General features: G+C 42.4%; 1 protein-coding gene across 5 annotated transcripts in view; it reads right to left on the bottom strand.

Moving 5' to 3' along the window:
- rnf220a (ring finger protein 220a) overlaps positions 1 to 13,699 on the bottom strand; it is a 546,071-nt gene that overhangs the window by 33,350 nt on the left and 499,022 nt on the right. For 4 of the 5 annotated variants that reach the window (XM_068037013.1, XM_068037017.1, XM_068037012.1 and 1 more), the window contains exon 13: positions 1,618 to 1,726. In XM_068037013.1, the coding sequence (XP_067893114.1) occupies positions 1,618 to 1,726 (109 nt within the window). Of the gene's footprint in view, positions 1 to 1,020; positions 1,158 to 1,617; positions 1,727 to 13,699 lie in introns of all 5 variants that reach the window. The other variant, XM_068037016.1, reaches the window with a different exon arrangement.

Raw genomic sequence — 13,699 nt, forward strand, 5'->3', positions numbered from 1 at the left:
GAGAAGGAAAGCAACATTGTGTGTGGACTTCGAGCAACATCCTGTGAGGACTTCGAGCAACATCCTGTGAGGACCTCTAGCAACACTGGACTGTAAGTTTGCAAGGACTCTAATTTTTTCCATTTTAAATGTTTTTTTATATCTTCATAGAGCTTAAGAATTTAGTTTTTAAAAATTAAACAGTTAATTTGTTGATTTAAAGACACCTGGTATGCTTAGCCTCATTCGGGGGGGCTAATAGATGGTACAATTTGGCTGGGTCTTTCTTTAATATGGAAAGTTTTAAATGATATGTTAGCTGATCTGTGGAGTGACAGGATTGAATTAACAGTGCATTGGGCCCACCACAATCAGAATTGTATATTTTGATTGGGGGTCTTTGACAGGAGCGGTGCACACATGCCGCAGATGCCATTTTGGAGCTCTATGGGCGCTAACAAACCCAATGCCATGCTCTACATATTTTAGCAAGTATTCTTCAATCTGATTGGTTGGTTCACACAGATCCCAGATTTCCCCCGTACAGGGTGCCAAACTGTTTCGACTCTCTAATTACTGCATTTTGCAGTGTAAAAGTCCACAGAAAGTCTGTGGGCAAGTATAGGTGCAATGCATGGTAAGTGCAGTTTGTTCGCTACTGACCGCAAAATCCACGCCAATATATTTTTGAAATGCCAAGCTACAGATTAAGTGCAGCACTCAGTTTAATATTAAAGAACAGAACGACATGCTCTACACATTGGACAATAGTGGGGAGCAGAGACAAAGTAGAAACACTTGCAACATCTATATGAAAAGCAACATATTTGCAGAAAAGTCAAATCAGACTAAGTACACATGTCAAATACAGTGTTTCTCACCATTCATGTGCAGGAACAGCGGTCTTCAAATGATGAAATGACCTTGATCTGGTAATGGATTACTGGTGCCATGACAGCAGGTATCATGGCTCGTATGCAATTTATTTTTTTAAACTAGCAATTGCTAAAGCTTACCAGCAAAATTGAAAATACAACTCACATTTTGCTGGGCATCTAAATTTCAGTGGAGTCCTGCGAACAAGGTAAATTACCAGTCACACTCATGCATGTGAGCACAGGAAGCTGACCGTCACTGAAATAAATTTGAATCCATTTCTTCCAGAAACCCAGTGTCACCTATTATTGGAGGGGAGGCATCCTACTTAAAAATCAACAATTTAAAGAACTTTTACATTTGGAACAAGAAAAAGAAACAAAATGCAGTGCAAACAAATAACTGACAGGGGTTTAAGGAAACCAACCAATCATGCTAAAATTTCATGCACAAAAGTTCTACATGTCACTCAATGCTTTATTTATTGCAATCTACTACTATCAGTTTTGCAGTTCCTGAATTTTCACAGTGCTCAATAAACTAAACCAGCTACAATGTAATCAGGGGCCATGTTGTTAAAATGATTCGCCCAAATGCAGCTGATAATGTCCGGTGGGCACCAGGGTGTTCATTGTTACTGTCTTCAATTTAAAATGTTACTTCCAAAATTGTACGTTTAAAGAATTAGATCCTAAGGCAAATTATGATTGTAACAGCACAGAGGGCAGGAATTTCACACTGGAGCTAAAAATGGACGCCTACCATGCAAATAAGACATTTATACCGATCCCCACGGGACAGCTGTCGTTCCAATTCACGGATACGGGCTTTCAGTGCTTCAATTGTCGTTACGGTTGCATCTTCAGATATCCTGCAGAAACGAGAACAACAAATCACACTGGAGGTTGGTTAGTTTACTTTGGGTAAAATGTGCTTGCTAACAGCAGTTGTTGAGCCCCATAATTTTTAAAGTATACACCCTACCATAATTGGTAAACTACAAACAACATTCAGCACTTAGAAGAATAATATGCTTAAATAAAACAGACAACAGATAATGTTTGAACTCAGAATGGTTACAGAAGTTCACAGTGGATTGTCAAGGTTTCAAAGTTAACACGCAAGTGTTACTGTAAAACATCAAGCATTTCAAACCCGTACATAAATATTCTGCACAATGCATTGAATGCTATGATGCAAATTTTAGCTACTGTCTTTCCTGCCTTTCCCCTATTTGAATTAGCCACATCAGTCCCTGATTGCATAATCCATTAGTTTATAGATCTGAAATAAGGATAGCAACCCATTTACTACATTTAATGATATGAAGCAAAAATGAGCAATAATTCCGACAAAATAAAAGAAGCAAGGCAGTTGACTAGGAAAAGGGAGGGGTGGGTGAGAGAGGGGAAAGAGAAGTCAAAAGAATTAGCTCAGCAGGACTGTCCTTTGCTAAACTGGTGCATGATTAGCATGTGCATCACTGAAAAGTAGACCATAGTTTTAAAGTACCTCTGGAAAGCACCCAAATTTAAGTGCTACCATGTTAAGTGACAACCTCATCTTTAGACTGCCACTCTTGTCAGGTCACTAAATGGTAAAACAGCAGAGAGGATGTCAAACTGAGAATCAAATTAAGAATAATTATGCTGTCGTGCTGGCCAGAGATGTATGCATCAGAGGAAAAGAGATTAAAAGAAAGCACACAAGAGGCTGTATACATCTGACCAGGTCTACCCCTAAGCCTGCCAAACAAATCATGAATTGGAAAGATACAGTAATACATTAAACTCTGAGGGTACATGAGGCAGTTAAAAGGCGCTATATAAATGCAAGCTGTGGTTATTAGTAACGTTGCTAATATAAAGGTAGGGATAATTGTATGGACACATGGAGAGACAAAGGGCTGAATTTTCCCAAATCTGAAAATATTCAGGAGGTAGGAACATTTCCGGATCCTGACCCTGCTCACTGCCGCAGCAAGCCCACTAGCAATTTTACAGGAGGCAGCCAATTAGCATGCAACCTCCACTTTCGCCATCCAACTCGGGACAGTGGGCAGGTTCTGGAGGCGAAAGGTGAACACAGTGCAACCCCTGCAAGGAAAGCCAGCAGCCCTTGCTGTATGACCAGTGAGAGAGCTGAAGGTCAAGCAGCAGAATCAACAGGGAAGATGCCCCCACACAACTGCCACCCCCGCCTCCAAGGACCTGGGAAAATTCAGCCCTAAGTTTCCCTTGGAAAAACTACTATGAGTGGAGATTGCCAAGGAGAGGTACAGATATAGGCTCAACCATTTTGTCCCGAATAACTGAGTGGAAAATGTTTCAATTGATGCAGAGACCATCATGTTTGAAAATATACAAACCCTTCACAATTCACTACCTTATAAGTATTGGGAAGACCAAAATGTGTCTATGGTAACACTATATTAAGTGTTTACCAATTAGAGTTTCTAAAAATAATTATCTTGAAGCAATCATCTAGTATACAATAATTTCATCACAAAGCAAACCAAACAATCAAAACTCAACATTAGCAATCCCTTCCATTCAAACAACCCTTCAAAACTCAATTTTACACACTTCAAGATCCCTCATATAATACTGTCCTGTTCAAGGCCACAAAGTTTAGCAAAGACACAAGACAAACTTCTGAAATGTTTTAAATAAACAAATCACAATAAACTTTCTGTAGAAACTGAATGTAGTCACATAGCATAAAGTAACATCCACGATTGGTTATGTCTGCCTAGAAAAAAATGTTCTCCTGTATATATAACTGACTTATTTACATTTATATATTGCCTTTCGGAATCACCGGATGTCCCAAAGCACTTTACAACCAACGAAGCACTTTTTGAAGTGTGGTCACTGTTGTAATATGGAAAACATGACAGCCATTTTGTGCACAGCAAGCTCCCACAAACAGCAATGTAATAATGACTAGATAATCTGTTTTTGTGATGTTGATTGAGGGTTAAGTATAGGCCAGGACACCGGATATAACTCCCCTGCTGTTCTTCAAAATAGTGCCACGGGATCTTTTACTTCCACCTGAAAGGGCAGATGGGGCCTAGCAAGTTTGATGAGTCCCTCTGACAGCTCATCCTTTGGTGACCAGTATCAGGTTTGGTTCTTGAGCATGTTCAGTTCCTTCTGCTCCTATTTGTGTTTCTCTTGATAGGCCTATGAGCCTTCCTCCTTGGAGGCCTCCATGATGCTGCCTCTTTTCGAGGTGAGGCTATGCAGCATGCAACACCCAAAAGCAATTCTCAAAACTTTAGCAAGACTATACTGCCTGGATGACCTCAGATCTAACCTGGAACTTGAAGTACAGCTTCACTATGTCAATCATGTGCTCAGTGATCACTCTAGTAGACTCAAGTACCTCATTATACCTGTGTTCAGCTCATGTCCAGGGTTACAGACGTCTTCAGGCACAAATCCAGAAGTAACCTTGATTTCCCAGAAGTCATCCCTAGACATACTATTGAGTTAACTGAGATAAACTGTCTTAAAATAAAGGGATTGTGGGAGCCATAATAATATGTTGATGGTTGCAAATCACATGGAAGCATCAAAACTTTTCTATCCATATAATTAGTGTCAAGCCTTGTAGTGGAATTTCACTGCAGGTTTGCTTGGAGCATGTGATAAAATTCAAGTTATGGAATTCCTTGTAAATCAAAGCCTTCGCACATATTGCTCCTTTGTTAATTGATATTACATGTGCTGGTAGATTCTGGTCTGTGCAGAGCTCCGTTAACACAGCCTAACCTCACTGGCATCCCTGCATTGATCCTTTTAAAAAAAATGATCAGCCCTAGCTGACCTGAGACAGTAGGTAATCATCTTAAACACTGGGTAGCCATTTAATACAACTGAGTGGCTTGCTAGGCCACTTCAGAGGGCAATTAAAAGTCAACCACATTGTTGTGGAGCAGGAGTCACACAGAGACCAGACCTAAAGAATATTGGTACCAGGTGAGTTATAATGGCAATCCAACAACTTGATCATTACTTTAACTGATATCAGCTTTTTACTTCCAGACATTTTAAACTAAATTCAACTTCTCAAACTATGGTCGGATATAAACTCCTTTGGTCTCAATTATTAGCTCAGGTCTCCTGAATACTAGCCCTCTTCTTTTCATAAAAAGTAAAGAAAAAGTCTTATTCCCAAAAGGATTTCCTACAATGGCCCAACTCAACACTGTTGAGGAAAAAAACGCTCAACTACAAATGCTCCTGAAAACTATGCACTGCAGCAAAATCAAAAGAAGTGACACAAAAAACATCCTGTAAATTAATGAAAGAGTATTCTTTTAGAGATTTTTAAATGAATATTTGAAAACACAGAACTGGAGCCTTCGTTCCTATAATCATTCAAATTCAATGCAATGGATGCAAGATCATCAGGAAATTGTGTGAAACTCATCCTTGCTTTCAACTCTCTGCATGGTCTCGCCCCTCCCTATCTCTGTAGTCTCCTCCAGCTCCACAACCCTCTGAGATATTTGCGTTCATCTAAATCTGGCCTCCTGAGTATCCCCGATTTTAATTGCACCACCATTGGTGGAAATACCTTAAGCTGCCTAGGCCCTAAACTTCTCTGACTTCCTTCAAGATACTCCTTAAAACCTACCTCTTCCACCAAGATTTTGGCCATCTGCCCTAATATTGCCTTACTTGACTCGGTGTCTAATTTTGCTTTATAACGCCCCTGTGAAGGGTCTTGGGATGTTTTGTTATGTTAAAGGTGCTAATTATAAGGTAGTTGTTGTTGAATTGTCAAAGTGAGATAGTTAGAACTCCAGAACATTAAAACAAAGCGTCCATCAGTTTCAGCCAAGAGATTTCCCCTCCCCCCCTTCAAGAAATCCCCCACAGGAAATGCACAAGGCACGCAAAATAGTCAGAGAGCCAGAATGACGAATATCTACCCTACTTTCTATTCACTAACGTCCAGTTTACATCTAAGGGTCTGTACTTTATCACCACATATATTAATAACTTGAAGGAACAGAGCAGGGTATATCCAAGTTTGCAGCTGACACTATGTTTGGAGGCACAGTATGTCTCCATGGGTGGAAGTGCCAAAGGAGCACAGAAGTCAATGGACAAAACTATGGTAGATGAAGTTTAATGTGAGGAACTGGGAGGTTATCCCCTGTGGATCCAAGATAGACAAATTCAGGTATCTCCTTAATGGTGAGAGTCTAACTGTGGGGAGCAAAGGGATTTGGATACAAAAGGTAATCTAAAAGGCAAATGGAGTGTTATCCTTTATCTCAATGGAGGCGGAATACAAAAGTGAGGATCTGATGATTCAATTGTACAGAGCATTGATCAGTTCCATTTTGAGGAGGATCACATTCAGTTTTGGGCATTGAACCTCAATATATTGGCCCTGGAGGGGCTTCAGTGCAGATTCATCAGAATGATACCATGGCTTAAAGGATTAAAGTATAAGGATTGGTTGTATAAACCTAGTCTGCATTCTTGAGTTCAGAAGGATTTAATCAAGGTCTTTAAAATTATAAAGAGATTTGATAAGGTAAATACAGAGAAACTATATCCTCTGGTGGGAGAATTCCAAACAAGGGAGCACAATTGTAAAATAAGAGGCCATTTAGGAATGTAATCAGGAAACACTTTTTCACACAAAGGCTAGTGGAAACCTGGAACTCTCACTTCCAAAAGACTGTGGATGCTGGGTTAATTGACATTTTCAAGACTGATTTCTACAGTTTTTTTTAGGTAAGCATCAAGGGATCTGGAGCAAAGACTGGTAAATGGAGTTGAGGTACAGATTAGCTGTGACCGAACTAAAAGGCAGAACTGGCTTTGAGGGGCTGAATGGTCTGTTCCTGCTCCTGCAAAAGAAAATGTTAACACAACATTGCCTTTGATCTGTGTTCCCAAGTACTCTCAGAGACATGTGAACAGGGAGATTATAACAAGGGAGGGGATACCAATTACAGAATTAATTTTGGCAATCTTAAGGGAACAATGAATCATTAATTTGATAGTATCTTACATCAATTGGCTTTGGTAGCACAGGGGAAGTGAGAAAGGTTAGTTCCATTTCACTTAAACAATACTGTGAAATGGTTTTGCAAATGTAATTTTCTTATATACATAATATTCTAGGCAGAAATACACAGTGCTGAAGAAGCAATTTACAAAATCTGATTGAATTACAACCTATTGGCAGCTTGTTTAGAGACAGTTGGAATGTTCAGGGCACCGTGGCTGGCTCTGCTGTTCGGAAGGGCGGGAAAAACAGTGGAAGGGCTATAGTCATAGCGGATTCGATTGTAAGGGGAGTAGATAGGCGGTTCTGTGGTCGAAAATGAGACTCCCGAATGGTATGTTGCCTCCCAGGTGCACGGGTCAGGGATGTCTCAGATCGACTGCAGAACATTCTGAAGGGGGAGGGTGAACCACCAGTTGTCGTTGTGCACATAGGCACCAATGATATAGGTAAAAAACGGGAAGAGGTCCTACAAGCAGAATTTAGGGAGTTAGGAGCCAAGTTAAAAAGTAGGACCTCAGAGGTAGTAATCTCAGGATTGCTACCAGTGCCACGTGATAGTCAGAGTAGAAATGAAAGAATAGTCAGGATGAATGCGTGGCTTGAGAGATGGTGCAGGAGGGAGGGGTTCAGATTTTTGGGACATTGGGACCGGTTCTGGGGGAGGTGAGACTATTACAAATTGGACGGTCTACACCTGGGCCGGACTGGAACCAATGTCCTTGGGGGTGCTTTTGCTAACGCTGTTGGGGAGGGTTTAAACTAATGTGGCAGGGGGATGGGAACCAAATGAGGAGGTCAGTGGACAGTAAGGAGGTAGTAACTAAAGCCTGTAAGGAACTAGAAAATGAAGTCAGCGAGAGTAAGGGGAAGAGTAGGCAGGGAGCAGATGATGAACGCAAAGGGACTGGTGGTCTGAGGTGCATTTGTTTTAATGCAAGAAGTGTAGTAGGTAAGGCAGATGAACTTAGGGCTTGGATTAGTACCTGGGAGTATGATGTTATTGCTATTACTGAGACTTGGTTGAAGGAAGGGCACGATTGGCAACTAAATATCCCAGGATATCGATGCTTCAGGCGGGATAGAGAGGGAGGTAAAAGGGGTGGAGGAGTTGCATTACTGGTCAAAGAGGATATCACAGCTGTGCTGAAGGAGGGCACGATGGAGGACTCGAGCAGTGAGGCAATATGGGCAGAACTCAGAAATAGGAAGGGTGCGGTAACAATGTTGGGGCTGTACTACAGGCCTCCCAACAGCGAGCGTGAGATAGAGGTACAAATATGTAAACAGATTATGGAAAGATGTAGGAGCAACAGGGTGGTGGTGGTAGGAGATTTTAATTTTCCCAACATTGACTGGGATTCACTTAGTGTTAGAGGTCGAGATGGAGCAGAATTTGTAAGGAGCATCCAGGAGGGTTTTCTAGAGCAGTATGTAAATAGTCCAACTCGGGAAGGGGCCATACTGGACCTGGTGTTGGGGAATGAGCCCGGCCAGGTGGTTGAAGTTTCAGTAGGAGACTACTTTGGGAATAGTGATCACAATTCCGTAAGTTTTAGAATACTCATGGACAAAGACGAGAGTGGTCCTAAAGGAAGAGTGCTAAACTGGGGGAAGGCCAACTATACCAAAATTCGGCAGGAGCTGGGGAATGTAGATTGGGAGCAGCTGTTTGAAGGTAAATCCACATGTGATATGTGGGAGGCTTTTAAAGAGAGGTTGATTAGCGTGCAGGAGAGACATGTTCCTGTGAAAATGAGGGATAGAAATGGCAAGATTAGGGAACCATGGATGACAGGTGAGATTATGAGACTAGCTAAGAGGAAAAAAGAAGCATACATAAGGTCTAGGCGGCTGAAGAAAGACGAAGCTTTGAAAGAATATCGGGAATGTAGGACCAATCTGAAACGAGGAATTAAGAGGGCTAAAAGGGGTCATGAAATATCTTTAGCAAACAGGGTTTAGGAAAATCCCAAAGCCTTTTATTCATATATAAGGAGCATGAGGGTAACTAGAGAAAGGATTGGCCCACTCAAGGACAAAGGAGGAAAGTTATGCGTGGAGTCAGAGAAAATGGGCGAGATTCTAAACGAGTACTTTGCATCGGTATTCACCGAGGAGAGGGACATGACGGATGTTGAGGTTAGGGACAGATGTTTGATTACTCTAGGTCAAGTCGGCATAAGGAGGGAGGAAGTGTTGGGTATTCTAAAAGGTATTAAGGTGCACAAGTCCCCAGGTCCGGATGGGATCTATCCCAGGTTACTGAGGGAAGCGAGAGAGGAAATAGCTGGGGCCTTAACAGATATCTTTGCAGCATCCTTAAACACGGGTGAGGTCCCGGAGGACTGGAGAATTGCTAATGTTGTCCCCTTGTTTAAGAAGGGTAGCAGGGATAATCCAGGTAATTATAGACCGGTGAGCCTGACGTCAGTGGTAGGGAAGCTGCTGGAGAAGATACTGAGGGATAGGATCTATTCCCATTTGGAAGAAAATGGGCTTATCAGTGATAGGCAACATGGTTTTGTGCAGGGAAGGTCATGTCTTACCAACTTGATAGAATTCTTTGAGGAAGTGACAAAGTTGATTGATGAGGGAAGGGCTGTAGATGTCATATACATGGACTTCAGTAAGGCGTTTGATAAGGTTCCCCATGGTAGGCTGATGGAGAAAGTGAAGTCGCATGGGGTCCAAGATGTACTAGCTAGATGGATAAAGAACTGGCTGGGCAACAGGAGACAGAGAGTAGCAGTGGAAGGGAGTTTCTCAAAATGGAGACATGTGACCAGTGGTGTTTCACAGGGATCCGTGCTGGGACCACTGTTGTTTGTAATATACATAAATGATTTGGAGGAAAGTATAGGTGGTCTGATTAGCAAGTTTGCAGACGACACTAAGATTGGTGGAGTAGCAGATAGTGAAGGGGACTGTCAGAGAATCCAGCAGAATATAGATAGATTGGAGAGTTGGGCAGAGAAATGGCAGATGGAGTTCAATCAGGGCAAATGCGAGGTGATGCATTTTGGAAGATCCAATTCAAGAGTGAACTATACAGTAAATGGAAAAGTCCTGGGAAAAATTGATGTACAGAGAGATTTGGGTGTTCAGGTCCATTGTTCCCTGAAGGTGGCAACACAGGTCAATAGAGTGGTCAAGAAGGCATACGGCATGCTTTCCTTCATCGGACGGGGTATTGAGTACAAGAGTTGGCAGGTCATGTTACAGTTGTATAGGACTTTGGTTCGGCCACATTTGGAATACTGCGTGCAGTTCTGGTCGCCACATTACCAAAAGGATGTAGATGCTTTGGAGAGGGTGCAGAGGAGGTTCACCAGGATGTTGCCTGGTATGGAGGGCGCTAGCTATGAAGAGAGGTTGAGTAGATTAGGATTATTTTCATTAGAAAGACGGAGGTTGAGGGGGGACCTGATTGAGGTGTACAAAATCATGAGAGGTATAGACAGGGTGGATAGCAAGAAGCTTTTTCCCCAGAGTGGGGGATTCAATTACTAGGGGTCATGAGTTCAAAGTGAGAGGGGAAAAGTTTAGGGGGGATATGCGTGGAAAGTTCTTTACGCAGAGGGTGGTGGGTGGCTGGAACGCGTTGCCAGCGGAGGTGGTAGACGCGGGCACGATAGCGTCTTTTAAGATGTATCTAGACAGATACATGAATGGGCAGGAAGTAAAGAGATACAGACCCTTAGAAAATAGGCGACATGTTTAGATAGAGGATCTGGATCGGCGCAGGCTTAGAGGGCCGAAGGGCCTGTTCCTGTGCTGTAATTTTCTTTGTTCTTGAAGCCATTGGTGGCCACTGGCAGGTAGTAGTCATTGTGAAAAGGTTTGATTTACTGCACCAAGGCAGTTTGCACCAAAACCTTAACACTTCCATTAGACTGAATTGTGCCAGAAATCAGTTCCAGAATTTCAGAATCTGTGCCTCACATCAACAAAAATCTCGAAAAGAAAAATCAGGACACTAATTCCATCTATTGTGCAGCCAAAGAGAATGACATGGTGTTACTATATCAACTACACAACAACAGATAATTTGGTAGGTGTGATAAGGTGAAATTTTGTAGACCAAAGAACAGAGAACTACACAGTTTTCCCCTCACTTCACCCCCCACCCCACTTCTAAACCCAGAAGAGGACGAGGGAAGTAATATAAGTATACAGCGGAGGGGGGGGGGGGTGGGGGCAGAGCGAGGGAGGGGGAGATAAAGGTGGAGGCAAGAAGGAAGAATTTAATTCTTAACTTCAAACTGCAGACAGCTTTTCAGCAACAAACAGCAGTGTATGACACAAACATTCTTGTGGTGTACTTATTGACTAATTCATGGATCTAAAACATGTGAGAAATACTTTAGATTTGATAAACATCCTCAAATCACAGCAGGAACCTTCAAAAGACCAAAACAATCACTTTATGCAACAATGTTACTGGCAGCCATTTATCATTGAACAAGGGCCCTATAAACCACATCTACCATGCAAGTGAGTAGGCCTTAGTGTCAAGCCTCGAAAAGGCAATTGTTTCCTCACAATTTAGTGCTGCTCAAATTAGCCTGGGTACATTTATTCACTGCACTCAGGAGGTATGGGCAAATTTCACACGTTGGCAGTCACACATTGATTTTGCAATTTAAGAAGTTTGCAACAGAAACTCTACAAATCTTTGAAGGGCAGCTGTGCATTTTTTCTGCCAAAACACAAACACACTGCAAATAAATGTAACAAATTTATGTTGCAAAGTATGAGTGCAGAGAAAACATGCATACAAAAAATTTACACACAGCCATTCACGAATCATGAAAAGTCACAAATTATTTTGTTAAAGGATAGGTAGCTCTGGAGGTGTATGTATTAACTATACAAGCAAGCTGACAGTATAGTGGAAAGGCAGATGACTCCTATTAATTCCTCAGTTTTGGGGAATTTCTTCATTTTGCTCTGTGCAATAAAAATTTAAATCCACTCTTTTTCAACGGGTGTACGATTTCTTTACACAATGCACAAAAGGATCTCTTCCCCATGGTAAGCACTGATTTTGTTTGAAGGCACAGGACCAATCTTGTGCACCTCCTAATGGTTAGTTGTACAGCAGCAATGTCACAGGCCTAAGGCAAGCTCACCAGGCCATCTTCTCTGTCAAAGAATGCACTGTAGTTCATCTAAATAACAAATGGGAAGTAGGAATAATTCTTTGAAATGAGTCCAGAAGAAGCTAAGTAGCAGGTGTGATACAGAGTGTAATCAATGAGTAGGCTGCATTAAGTCCTGATTTAGTTATAAAAAATTGCTGTGCTACCTAAAGACCAGTGCAATATGTGAATACTGCACAATCAATAGAGAGAATATTGATTTAGTTATCGTAGGTTCATTTGCTCCAGACCTTGTTAAAATCACATTTATTAACTGGACTATGCTCATTAACCATTTAATTTTGGTGCATTTCACCTAGGTGTACAGGGGTCAGTTGCTTTGAAAATGCAAGTTGCTATTCATTTTCAGAGTGCATTTTCACTAGTTCATTTGTGGGTGCACACAAACTTGTTTAGATATACACAGGTTGGATTGTGGATACCTGAAGACAACACTCCTTGGGTTTATGCTAAGCCTATTTCTGAAACACCTCTTAAAATGTTTTTTTTTTAAGTTATACTCATTTTAGCATGTTGGCGAAAACATGGGGAGAGTGAGAAGAGCCAGGGTTTCCATTTGTGTGCAATGATTCCTGATGGATGTTGTGCCTATTTCTTCTTCTTCTTTGGCCTCCTTATCTCCAGAGACAATGGATAAGCGCCTGGAGGTGGTCAGTGGTTTGTGAAGCAGCACCTGGAGTGGCTATAAAGGCCAATTCTAGAGTGACAGGCTCTTCCACAGGTGCTGCAGAGAAATTTGTTTGTCGGGGCTGTTACACACTTGGCTCTCCCCTTGCGCCTCTGTCTTTTTTCCTGCCAACTAAGTCTCTTCGACTCGCCACACTTTAGCCCCGTCTTTATGGCTGCCCGCCAGCTCTGGCGAACGCTGGCAACTGACTCCCACGACTTGTGATCAATGTCACAGGATTTCATGTCGCGTTTGCAGACGTCTTTAAAGCAGAGACATGGACGGCCGGTGGGTCTGATACCAGTGACGAGCTCGCTGTACAATGTGTCTTTGGGGATCCTGCCATCTTCCATGCGGCTCACATGGCCAAGCCATCTCAAGCGCCGCTGACTCAGTAGTGTGTATCAGCTGGGGATGTTGGCCGCCTCGAGGACTTCTGTGTTGGAGATACGGTCCTGCCACCTGATGCCAAGTATTCTCCGAAGGCAGCGAAGATGGAATGAATTGAGACGTTGTTCTTGGCTGACATACGTTGTCCAGGCCTCGCTGCCATAGAGCAAGGTGCTGAGGCCACAGGCCTGATACACTCAGACTTTTGTGTTCCGTGTCAGTGCGCCATTTTCCCACACTCTCTTGGCCAGTCTAGACATAGCAGTGGAAGCCTTTCCCATGCGCTTGTTGATTTCTGCATCTAGAGACAGGTTACTGGTGATAGTTGAGCCTAGTAGGTGAACTCTTGAACCACTTCCAGAGCGTGGTCGCCAATATTGATGGATGGAGCATTTCTGACGTCCTGCCCCATGATGTTTGTTTTCTTGAGGCTGATGATTAGGCCAAATTCATTGCAGGCAGCCGCAAACCTGTCGATGAGACTCTGCAGGCACTCTTCAGTGTGAGATGTTAAAGCAGCATCGTCAGCAAAGAGGAGTTCCCTGTTGAGGACTTTCCGTACTTTGGACTTCGCTCTTCGACG

This window comes from Heterodontus francisci, chromosome 8 (assembly GCF_036365525.1).
Source record: "Heterodontus francisci isolate sHetFra1 chromosome 8, sHetFra1.hap1, whole genome shotgun sequence".
Lineage (NCBI taxonomy): Eukaryota > Metazoa > Chordata > Chondrichthyes > Heterodontiformes > Heterodontidae > Heterodontus > Heterodontus francisci.